The sequence below is a fragment of the Gracilinanus agilis genome, chromosome 1 (assembly GCF_016433145.1).
Source record: "Gracilinanus agilis isolate LMUSP501 chromosome 1, AgileGrace, whole genome shotgun sequence".
NCBI classification, from domain to species: Eukaryota; Metazoa; Chordata; class Mammalia; order Didelphimorphia; family Didelphidae; genus Gracilinanus; species Gracilinanus agilis.
Window position 1 is genome coordinate 733,765,243 of NC_058130.1, and position 12,216 is coordinate 733,777,458.

General features: G+C 51.5%; 1 protein-coding gene across 1 annotated transcript in view; it reads right to left on the minus strand.

Annotated features, from left to right (window-relative positions):
* The window catches only part of FCHO1 (FCH and mu domain containing endocytic adaptor 1), a 47,687-nt gene extending 37,239 nt beyond the window's left edge, over positions 1-10,448 (minus strand). Inside the window, exons 1-5 of the mRNA XM_044685361.1 lie at positions 10,402-10,448; positions 3,707-3,798; positions 3,494-3,568; positions 2,877-3,018; positions 1,957-2,109 (exon numbers count right to left, since the gene is read on the minus strand). Coding sequence (XP_044541296.1) covers positions 1,957-2,109; positions 2,877-3,018; positions 3,494-3,568; positions 3,707-3,798; positions 10,402-10,428 — 489 coding nt within the window. The 5' untranslated portion in view covers positions 10,429-10,448. The remainder of the gene's footprint in view (positions 1-1,956; positions 2,110-2,876; positions 3,019-3,493; positions 3,569-3,706; positions 3,799-10,401) is intronic.
* Positions 10,449-12,216: the final 1,768 nt, after the last annotated feature.

The following is a 12,216-nucleotide window of genomic DNA, read 5'->3' on the forward strand; positions in this document are numbered from 1 at the left end:
TTTCTTTCTTTCTTTCTTTCTTTCTTTCTTTCTTTCTTTCTTTCTTTCTTTCTTTCTTTCTTTCTTTCTTTCTTTCTTTCTTTCTTTCTTTCTTTCTTCCTTTCTCTCTTTCTCTCTTTCTCTCTTTCTTTCTTTCTCTCTTTCCTTCTCTCTATTTCTTTCTTATTCCCAACTATATGCAATTATCTTGTTTCCTTTGAGAAGAAAACTCTGGCAGTCATCTTCTAGGCAGGGGTCTCCATCTTTCTTCCAAGCCTCAGTTAATACCAAGGAGGCAAAATTTATTGTGATCTTGAGCTTAATCTACTTACTGCCTATCCCTTCTATATTTGTTTTTACAAATCTGAGGCCTCGGGTCTTCCTTCATCTCCCTTCCCAGGATTTTATCTTCTGTGAATTTCTGCTTATCTGTTGCTTTTCTCACCACTACAAGGCAATTTCTCTCTCATACAATGGAGCTTAGTAAGTGTAACTAGTCAGTTTTCTCTCTTTTTCTTTGTTATCTGCTATCTCCTTTATTATTTGGATTAGGTTTGCAAGATTCCAGGAAAATATATTCTGGCCACCATTGGTATCCAGTCTTTGGCTGGGAGTCTATGACTCCTATATTTTAAGTTCTGGTCCAAAACCCCAAATCCTACTTTCCTACACCATCTTCTTCAATCAGGAGTTCTTAGAAAGCTTTTTGTACGTGGGTATAGACCATGGCCCCCACTGGCAATTTGGTAAAGTTCAAGAATCCTTTTTCAGATAATGTTTTCAAAGGCATTAAATAAAATACTATTAACAAGCAAACAAAAAAGACTGAAATATAGTTATTAAAATCTTTTTAAAACAAATTTGTGGGGAGCAGCTGGGTGGCTTACTGGGTTGAGAACTAGGCCTAGAGATGGGAGGTCCTGGGTTCAAATCTGGCCCCGTATACTTCCTAGCTGTATGACCCTGGGCAAGTCACTTAAACCCCATTGCTTAGCCATTGCTGTTCCGTATTTGGTTTCATGATGGAAGGTAAGAGTTTAAAAAAAATAATAATTATGGATCCCAGATTAGGAACTCTTCTATTTAGCAATCTGCATACTTCCCAGATCTGCCTTTCTCTTCCTAAAGTCTTTGCTTTCCATTGTCAGCAGTGATGAAAGTCCTACTGGTGCCCCTGCAGTCTTCAGCTACTCAGGACTTTACAACCCTTGGCAAAGCTTTCTAGATTCCTTTTGGGTTTATCATCTGGGCCTGTGTGAATCACCAGAAAAGTAGTTATCACAAGCTGGATAAGTCCTGGGAGAACCTCCTTCACATCTCGGATAAACACCCCAGAAGCTGACTGCCAATTTGAGATGGAAGAGAGATAGATACGGGGCAGCCGCAACTGGACAGCTGGATCTAGCCAGGCTGGGCCACATGGATTTGCTTGCAACTTCTTCGGAGTCTCGAACTGCAGGGATTCCAGCGGGGAAGACAAAGCCTTTTTTTTTTTTTTTTAACTTTTCCCTTCTGTCTTAGAATCGGATATTGTGTATTAGTTCCAAGGCAGAGGATAGGTGATGGGAGTTAAGTGACCTGCCCTGGGTCACACAGCGAGGAAGTATCTCAGGCCAGATTTGAACCCAGGTCCTCCCTTCTCTAGGCCTGAGTCTCAATTCACTGAGCCACCCAGCTGCCCCTAAGACAAAGCCTTTTGAAATGGTTCCGGGTTCATAAAGCCCTTTTCAGTTTAAAAAGCACTTTCACACCTCTCCTCTCATTCAACTTTCGTGAGCACCCAAGTGATGGAGGATTATTGTCACCCATTTTACAGGTGGTCATACAGCAAGTTAGAAGCAGAGTTGGGACTAGGCACGAACTCTCCTGATTCTCACTCATTGGAGGTGTCAAGGAAGGGAGGGAGGAGGGTCTTTGGGTGAGGCAGAGGCTCCAGGCCCAGCTGGGCTCTGCCCAGGCACCCGGGCCTACCTTTACCTTATCAATCTCCTTCTGATTGGTGCCTTCCTTCCTCAGCCGCTCAAGCTCCAGGCATCTGCTGACGTAACTCTCCCGGGATTTGGGCAGGAGCTGGGAGACACCGTGGAGTGCCTGGACAGCTTCCAGGGTACCCACAGCTTCTTCCTTGCACTTGGGAAAGAGTGAATAGGGAAGGGAATTAGGGAGGAGCAGAGGGGAGCCGCTGACCCTCTCCTCAAGGGATGACTTTCAGTATCTCCTGGATGTTCTCCTCCCGTGGGCCCTCGAGCCGCAGCCACTCTGGGGACCAGCTGGAGAGAGGCTGGAGAAGAAGAAGGAAGGGCCTCCAGGGCATCCCGCCACATGAGGAGGTTGGAAGGAACTGAGGCTCTTTAGATTTGGCCATAACTGGCCCAGGACAGGGAGGGCTAATCGCTCTGAAGGATTACCAGGGAAGACGGATTAGGTTTGCTCTGCTTGAACCGAAGTTGCAGAGCAGAGGCTTTCAGCTTAATAGGAGGATCATTCGTGCTATTTAAGATTTAAAATTGAAAGGGATTGTAGAGGTTATTATGCAAAGCCCTCATCTGACAGATGAGGGAACTGAGGCCAAGAAAAATCAAGGGACTTGCCCATGATCACCCAGTAGGCAAACATCTCGGGTAAGAATTCAAACTCAAGGAAAGGGTCCTGATTATCAAAGGCATCCTGGTGTGGAGCAGGCACTGGAGGGCCAGAGACAGAGGCTGGATGGCCACTTGGAACACGTGCCCTTGGGTACATATTGGACACATAAGCTGCCCTAGGAGGGTTCCTACCAGCTTGGGCCCCCCAGGAGTCTCCCTGAGAATCTGCCTATCCATCTCGGCCAGTCGTCTGGGGGTGGCGGGGCTGGGAATGGGAATGCCAGGGAGGGATGGGGATGCCCTCTTGGGCACCTTCTTGTGGGCTTTGCTCTGCTCCTCCCCGTAGCGGGCCACGTCCTTGATGAGGTCATTCAGCTTCTTGGTCAGCTCCATGTGGCACAGTGCCAGCTTGTCCGAGGACACCCGGAACACCTCCCAAAGTGGGGCGAATGTCCTGTGGGCACCAACCAAAGAGGCAAACAGGGGTAAGTGACTTGTCCAGGGTCACCCACCTGGTAAGTGTCTGAGGCCAGATTGGAACTCAGGAAGAGGAATGTTTCTGACTCCAGATCTGGCCCTCTCTCCACTGGGTCCCCTGGCTGCCCTGGGCTTCCGTTAGCTCTTCTCAAACGTCGCCTCAAAGTCAAATACTCACATAGGGTTCATTTCCCGTCCCCCCAACCCCATCAGTCTCCTTCTGGATCGAAGGGATAAAATGCACATGATCTCAGTCTCATGTGACAAGCATGACTAATGAGAAACATCTACCCAAACTGGTAGGTTCTGCTCCTCTCCGGACAGACAGGAACATTGGTGAGATTCTTTAGGGATGAGCAATGCTCCTAGCACAGATGCCTCCGTTCCCTGTCTCCGAGGGGCCCGTGCCAGCCCACCAAAGGACTCAGCTCCCTCCCTCCATCCCAACTCACCCCATAGGGGTCCCATTGCCGGCCATCTTAGCAAGCTTTGCCATGGCCTTGGAGTAGGCCTCCTCCACAGTGGCCCTGAAGGGACAGAAGGATGAAGGACTCGGTGAGTGGAAGGGCCAGTGAGGGGGTCGAGGTGGGGGGCAGGGGCACGGGGGAGAGGAGAAGGACGTGGGGATCTGAGGGCGCAGAGACAGAGGGGAGGGGAGACATTACCTTTCTCGGATGAAATCAGCCAGTTCCTTGGTAGAGACCTGCCCCTGCTTCATGCTGTGGTAGAGGACATCAAAGCCATGATTCTTCTCCCCCTGGAGAATGGGAGTGAAAGGCCTGTCTATGAATCAGCCCTGGTCCTCTCCAACTCACATAGCTCTGTGCTACGCTGTAAGAGCCCTCCACGCTCAGATAGGCTGTGTTCTGAGGGCCCTCCCAGCTTGGGAATTCTCTGTTCTAGGTTCTAAGGTCCAAGTCTGCCCTTCTGGGAGTTGATATTTCTGTAAGAAAGGAGAAACTGAGGCCCAAGTCTAGGCTAGGCATTCAGGGCCCCTCAGGGACAAGAGTGGTGAATTAGATCATTAGAACTGGAGCAGACCTTACAACATGGAATCTCAGAGCTGGGAGGGAGCTTAGAACAGAGAATGTCAGAGCTGGGAGGGAGCTTAGAACAGAGAATGTCAGAGGTGGGAGGGAGCTTAGAACAGAGAATGTCAGGGCTGGGAGAGACCTTAGAACAGAGAATGTCAGAGCTGGGAGGGAGCTTAGAATAGAGAATGTCAGAGCTGGGAGGGAGCTTAGAACAGAGAATGTCAGAGCTGGGAGGGAGCTTAGAACAGAGAATGCTAAAGCTGGGAGGGCCTTAAAAATCATCTGAGCCACTTCATTTTATAAACAGACCCAAAGGAAATGGACTCGCCCAAAGGCACAAAGAGAGTCATAAAGGAGTGGAAATCAGAACCTAGGTTTCCCTAAACAACCCAGCCTGGGCAGGCTTCGAGGAACTTCCCCCTGGCCAGGTGTGCTGATGACAACAATAACATCTGCATTAGGATAATGAGGGCTGGCATTTCTGTAGCATTTTAAGGTTAGCTGAGGGCTTTTCACATATTCTTTTGTTTGATCCTCCCAATAACCCAGTGAAATTCTCATTTTACAGATGAGGAAACTGAGGCAGAAAGACTGTTTGCCTGGGGAGATATGGCTTGGGATGGGTTAGGCAATGTCTAAGGTCCCCTTCCAGGCCCCGCTCCTATGATCTCATGAATCTTGGCAGGGGGAAAGTCAGATTAGACTTGGGGTCCCCAGCAGGGGGACAGAATGAGGGGGGCCCTGGTGGGCCTGGGAGCAGGGAGGGAAGCAGCTCCCAGGGCTGGGGGTGGGGTAGACAGCTGGCCCAGAGTCTGGCTGGGGACGGAGGCAGGCCAGGGTGGGGGGGGGGGTGGCAGGCTGCCTGTCAGGCACCTGCTAGAACAGAGCCCGGTTCACATCAACCCCTGTGACTCCAGCCCCCAGCGTTCTGCCTGGCATGTCACACAAAACAGCTTTTCTTTTTGCTGCTTCGCATCAGCCAAGTACCCCAGGCTTGGCCTGTGCCAGGCGGGCCTGCAAAGGCCCTGGGGGTCTGCCCAGCGGCAGGTCCGAGCTCCTTCTGCCCAGTTTGGAAGCCCAGAATCATGGGACGTCAGACTCAGAAGGGAGTTCAGGAGGCAGCCTGTGGGGTGGAATCTTCCCCCCCGCCGGGTCACTCAGCCTTTGCTCCGAGACCCTTCAAGACAGCTCCAGCCCCCCCCCCCCCACCTCCTTTTGTCTAGTTTTGCCCTCTGGGGCCCACAGCACCCATCCAAGGCTTTTTTTAACCCTTCTTTCCGTATTTCTGCTTCAGTATGGATTCTAAGACAGAGGCAGGGAGGGCCAGGCCATCGGGGTTCAGTAACTTGTCCAGGGTCACACAGCTAGGAAGTGTCTGAGGCTGGATTTGAACCCAGGACCTTCCAACGCCAGGCCTGGCACTCTACCCACTGTGCTCTTCTATAACTATAACGTCTAACTCTTCTATAACTCAATCAAAGGCTTAGAGGGTGATCACAGCCTTGAATCTTCTCGTTCTCCCAATGAAACACGCCCAGCTCCTTTAGGTGGCCTGCTGTGGCCTGAACTAAAAGGCCTGCCCCATCCCCTCGGACCAATGGACAAGCATTTATTCATCCCCTGCCACAGACCGGCCACTCTCTACTTATCCACGTCCTTCTTAAAATGAGGCACCCAGAAGGTCCCCCAGGGAGGCTCTGGACAGAGGGACCCCCGCTTTCCTGGCGGTGTATGGTATGCTTCTCTTACCCCAAAATGAGGCTCCACCAATTACTGTGGAGAAGCTAGATGGCTCGGTGGATAGACTGCCAGCTCTAGTCTTCCTGAGTTCAAATCTAGCCTCAGACACTTACTAGCCGTGTGCCCCTGGACAAGTCATTTCACTCTGTTTGCCTCGGTTTCCCCATCTGTAAAATGAGCTGGAGAAGAAAATGGCAAACCCCTCCAGGATCTTTGCTAAGAAAACTCCAAATGGGGTCACAAAGGGTCAGATAGGACTGAAAATGGCTGCATCCCAATCCTGGAGACCTTCGTCATACTGCTGACACCTCCTGATGTGTTCAGTAAGCCTTTATGAACCCATCAGGCAGTCTATTAGCATGTATTAGACACCTATGCTCCAGGCACTGTGCCAGGCACGATGCAGCAGAATTTCCCCCACTCTTTTTTTGGAAAAATTGCTGTATGAGTCCAAGGTGGGAGGCTAGCGCAGGCCCGACGAAGGCACAGAGATGCTCCCTCCCATTCCCACTCTGTTGGGTTCCACAGGAATGGGCCCAACTGGCCAAACCCTCTGCTGCAGCTGACTTAACATGCTGCCCCACAACTTCTCCCTCCTACTGATATGTCTGTCCCTGCCAGCGACCCCACCATCTCCTTCATCACCAAGCCTAGAAGCCATCTCCCCACATTCAATCAAGCCCCAAACCGCATTCTTTCTTTCCTTCTTTTTTGAACCCATCCCTTCTATCTTAGAATCCATACTGTGTATTGGTTCTAAGGCAGAAGAGGGGTGAGGGGTGAGTAATGGGGGTTAAGTGACTTGCCCAGGGTCACACAGCTGGGAAGTATCTGAACTAGCTTTAAACTCAGGACTTCCCCTCTCTATGCCTGGCTCTCAATCCACTGAGCCAGCCAGCTCCCCGCCATCCTATTCTTTCTCCAGACTATTTCTCCTATTCATCTCTTAATCCCACAGTTTCGTCCCCTCTCAGATAAGTGCAGCAACTTTTTTCTTGACTCCAGTCTCTATTCCTACATAGGCTCATAGATTCAGCTTCCTAAAGTCCATGCCTCATCAAATCTGTGCCGAGTTCCAGCACTTTCCATGACTCCGGCATGGCCCAAAGAAGAAAGTTCAGGCTCTTAAGCCTGGCATTCGGTGCCTTTCCTGAGTTACTCCCGTCTCTGTCTCCATCTCCTGCATCTCAGCCCCAAAGGAGCCTTTCCCCTTTGTGCTTATCTGACATTCCCCATGATGGGATCCTCCATCTCTGTGATAAGACTAAAGTTTACCCCAGAAAACTCTCCCTTTGCCCTGTCAGCCCAATTCTCTGACTGGGGAGTTGCTCCCAGAACGTCTGTTTTCAAAGAAGTAGCCCAGCCAGCCATGCCCACTATTTTACTCCATGCCGGCTCGGATTTGGACTCTTCCACCAGGCCTGGCCTCTGCCCGCCTCCCGCCCTTCTTTCAGATCCCTTTCTTTTCTGAGTTGCCTTTCCCTATTAGAAGGTAAACTCCTGAAATGGCAGGGACAGGGGAGGATCTCATTTTTTTTCTCTCTTTTTAAACATTTACTTTCCATCTTAGAGTCAATACTGTTTATTGGTTCTAAGACAGAAAAACTGATGGGCTAAGCAACAGGGGTTAAGTGACTTGCCCAGGATGTCTGAGGCTGGATTTGAACTCAGGATCTCTAGGTCTGGCTCTCTAACCAGCTCCTTCCTTGTCCCCTTTTCCTTTTATTTGTATTTTCAGTACTCAGCAAGGTACCTGGCACATACTAAGTGATTAACAAATAACTTGACTTCAAAAGCCCAGCCCAGGACACATCTCCTCTAGGAAGCTTTCCCTGCCCTCTCCAGTCCACAGCAGCCTCTCCTCTCCCTGAGCCCCCACTGAATGCATTGTTTATTCAGTCCAAGGCTGAGGGGCACTTAGCACAACACGTCTCATACTATTAGTCATCTTTCCATATGTGAGCGCCCATCTTTCTCGTGAGTTGGTAAAGAGGGGAGGGCAAGGAGAGAGGAGGGGAAGGGAAAGGGAAACAAGGAGATCAGAGCAGAGGAGGGGAGAGAGGGTAGTGGAGAGATTCCTTGGCTACAAGATGGAAGTCTTGAGACCAAGAGCTGCCTCACACCTTAACTGGCTATGAGACTTTGGTATGTCCTTTCCTCTCTGGATTTTCTCCTCTTTAAAACTAGGACAATGGAACAAGTGGCTTCCAAGGACTCTCCCAGCTCTGACATCTTGCATCTGAAGGGCCCTCTCTGCTCTGATATCCTATGTCCTGAGGGTTCTCCCAGCTCTGACATTCTGTGTTCTAAGCTCCCTCCCAGCTCTGTCATTCTGTGTTCTAAGCTCCCTCCCAGCTCTGACATTCTCTGTTCTAAGGTCTCTCCCAGCTCTGACATTCTCTGTTCTAAGCTCCCTCCTAGCTCTGACATTCTCTGTTCTAAGGAGTCTCCCAGCTCTGACATTATCTGTTCTAAGGTCTCTCCCAGCTCTGACATTCTCTGTTCTAAGCTCCCTCCCAGCTCTTCCAGTCTATTTTCTAAGGACTCTCCCAGCTCTGACATTCTCTGTTCTAAGCTCCCTTCCAGCTCTGCCATTCTCTTTCTCTCTCATGTAACCTCTTAAAGTGCTCTGACTCCTGCAGGATTTAGTGAGCTCTGTTTTGGACAGCATTTCCTGTTAGACTTTCTCCTTGATCTGCCATCCCTTTCCTCCCTGCTCTAAATGACCTCCACTCCAATGGCTAACCCTTGAGTGGACACCTTGGCCAACAGAGCTACAGGATTCCTAACAGTGCCAGCATGGGCACCTGCTGTTGGTGGCTGAACCAGGACCCAAGAAGGGCCCCTGACATGAAGTCCAGCTTTGGTGGGCAGCAATGGCAAAAGCCACCAACTGGCCCTCGGGCCCCTTCTAGGCTTGGCCTCTGGGCTCTGTAATTCAGTGATTCCAAAGGGTACAGGGACTGAGAATAGATTTCAGAGATAAGAGGGGAGACCCTTTGATGAAAACCCATGGAATATTACAGGAAGAAGGCAGCCTGTTGGAGGATAAAGTCCAACTCCCTTACTTTATAGCTGAGGAAACTGAGGCACAGAGAAAGGGAGTTTGTACAGCCGGTAGCTGACTCTGGACTAGAACCCAGATCTTCCGGCTCCCATCCTGCCTCCAGACCTGCCTGACTCTCTTGGTTCTCTCCAGGTCTGTCTCTTCCAAGAGGCCCCAGGCTAAAGTTAGAGAAAACCCAGTGGGGGAACCAGGCTAGCTGAATGTCAGAATGACCCCTGCCATGTTCCTTCCTCTCCTGGGCCTCGACTGTGGCCACTGCAAAAGGAAGGAGACTGAAGACAGATCTCAAAGCCCATCTTGCTCCTAACAAAAGAAGGGTGGAGACTTGCTTCCTCCGGGCAAGGGGGCCGGGGCTGACTTCTCCCCCATTCCTGGCGAGGTTGTCCTCCAAACTCTGGGGCAGGTGGGGTGCCCAGGAGAGGGCGTGTGGCCCCTTTAAGGAAGGGGACCCCGGCCTCAGGCTGGAAGTGGAGGTTGAGAAGCTGAGCTGCCTTTTCCTGGCTCTGTTGCCAGGGGCAACCGGTTACTCAGCAACCTGGGTCTCCCTTTGGCAGAGCAAGTGGGCTTGTAAAAAGGGGGCTGAAAAAGGGCGGGGCTGAAACCCACCCCCACCCCATCTGGATTTTTCTGTGTCTCCCCATCTTCCCCATGGGATAGCCCCCCCCCCTCTTCCCTGTGGGAAATTCTGCTCTGAAGACTCTAAGGAGTCCTGTAGCTCCTAAGGTACATGGTGAGGGGGATGGGAGGAGCCAGGAAGACAAGGGAAAAAAGCCCCGATCATTTCTGGGTCAGGGATGGGCAGGAAATTCCCTCGGTTCAGAGCAGTTCCTGACACGGCAGAGAGAACGGCCAAGATGTGGGGGTGTCTAGAGGGGCCGAGACCTCATCTCTAGCCCCGGGAACCTTAGCCAGGGTCCTACAGCCTGCTCCAAGAACCTCCTGCCCTGATGGGCTTCCAAAGATGCTGAGAGGTCTGTTGTCAGGGTCCCTCCCACAAGAACCCTCCTCCAGGAAGTCTTCCTTGGTTAAATGCACCCACTCTTTTGGATTTGGTCCTCTACCCCACCCTAGAGTCCAGGGCTGTGTCTTCTCTTCTGACCGGGAGCTCTCTGAGGGCAGGGGCCCTACGTCTTCATCATCCTCTTTCCCTGGGGTTTGAGGCCTATGGGGGGCCTTACAGATCATTTAGTAGGAGCCCTTCATTTTACAGAAGTCCAGAAGCTCAAAAGCTCATGGATAGGAAATATTGGAGGTGGGATTTGAACCCAGTTCTAAAATCTCTTTCCAAGACAACCACCCCCTTCCTCAGACAGGGCAGCATCTCCGTCTGTTCCTCCCTTTCATCTTCATCCAGCGTCCTCACACCGGTACAGAGGCCTCCCTCAGGAGACAGCAAACAGACTAGCCTCGGGTGCCACCTGCCATTCCCCCGAGAATCATGTGTACCTCCCCCCATAAGAATCCGAACTCAGCCTCAGCACCACCCCTCTCCTCGAGCAAAACAAGAGGCTTTACTTACCCAAAAGTACTCCCCAAAATAGGACATTGTGGTGGACGGCCGGTCCCCCGAAGACCCTTCCTGTGGTCACTCACTCTGGAGGAAGCCGGCTCAAGTCAAGCCCAGCCACAGCCCTGGCTTCGGCCCCTGGAGGAGGGGGGAGAATTCCAGTCTGTTTTTCTTTCCTCATCCCTAGAAGGGAGGACACTCGATGAGGAACTGAAAGTCGGGAGGACCCAGGGGTTGGCGGACGCAGTTCCTTCCCCCCCTGGTGCCTGGAAGCTGGCTGGAGGAGAGAAGGGTAGCTGGGCAGGCTGGGAGGTGGAGGGAAGAGAGCGCCCGGCTCCGACAGCTGGGGGGCCTCGAGCTGAGCAGAGCATCCCAGGGCTAGGGTGTCCCCGATACTCCAGGAAAAGGTCCACAATCCTGCTCCTTCCTCGAGGGAAAGAGCTCCTCTCCTAGATTATTCAATCCGGCAAGCAACAATTATTTATTAAAGCAAGCATGACCTTTATTACACATCAGGCAACGTGCCCAGCGCTGGGGGTTTGGGCCGGGACTTCCAGCTCTATCACTAACTCACAGTTTGACATGGAAGAAGCTCCTTTGCGGGCCTCAGTTTCTCCATCTATAAAATGGGAGGGGGTTAGACTGGGCGGTCTCTGCGGGTCCTTCTGGACCTGATAATCAGCGTTCCATGTGTTGAGGTCCCTGGTGGGGTGGGGGCGGGGGCAGTATCGGTGTTCTTGGCACACTTGCCCCCAGCCGGGGCCCTGGTGGCTGTCATTGGAGCCGGGGAGTGATTCATAATGCATGAGGCGGTGGAAGCTGGGTGCCCGTAGCAGCTGGGGAACGCCGGGTCGTTCTCTGGAAAGAGACTGTAACAAACCCAAAACAGGCCAGCATCCCGAAAGTTGGCAGGGGGGACCCGGACAGGTCCTGGCTGTGCAACTCTAAGCAAGTCATTGCCCTCTCTGGGCCTCAGTCTCAGCTGTAAAATGCAGGATTGAACTGGAATGGGGAGGGAAAAAGGCAAGGAAGAAGCCTACCATGTGTCAGGCACTCTGCTAAGCATAGACAAATATAATCTAATTACATCCTCGAAACTACCCTGGGAGGTAGGTGCTGTTATTATCTCCATTTTACAGATGAAGAAACTGAGGTAGACAGAAGTGAAATGATTTGCCCAGGATCACACAGGTTATCTGAGGTCAGCTTTGAACTCAGGTCTTCCTGACTCCAGGTCCGGTGCCGTTTCCACCATGACACCAGCTGCCTCTAAGCAGAGGATTTAGAATGGCCCACCTGGCCCAATGCACAGTCCTGGTCCAAGTTCTTTTTTTTTTTTTTCCTTCTCTCTCTCTCTCTCTCTCTCTCTCTCTCTCTCTCTCTCTCTCTCTCTTTTTTTTTTTTGGTGTGTGTGTATTGGCTCCTAGGTGGAAGAGTGGTAAGGGTAGGCAATGGGGGTCAAGTGACTTGCCCAGGGTCACACAGCTGGGAAGTGTCTGAGGCTGGATTTGAACCCAGGACCTCCCGTCTCTAGGCCTGGCTCTCAATCGACTGAGCTACCCAGCTGCCCCCCTGGTCCAAGTTCTAAGGCTCATAACAGCTCTGACCATCTACATTCTATGTTCTAAGCCCCCTCCCAGCTCTGGCATTCTCTGTTCTAAGCTCCCTCCCAGCTCTGACATTCTCTGTTCTAAGGTCTCTCCCAGCTCTGACATTCTCTGCTCTAAGTTCTCTCCCAGCTCTGACATTCTCTGTTCTAAGCTCCCTCCCAGCTCTGACATTCTCTGTTCTAAGCTCCCTCCCAGCTCTGACATTCTCTGTTCTAAG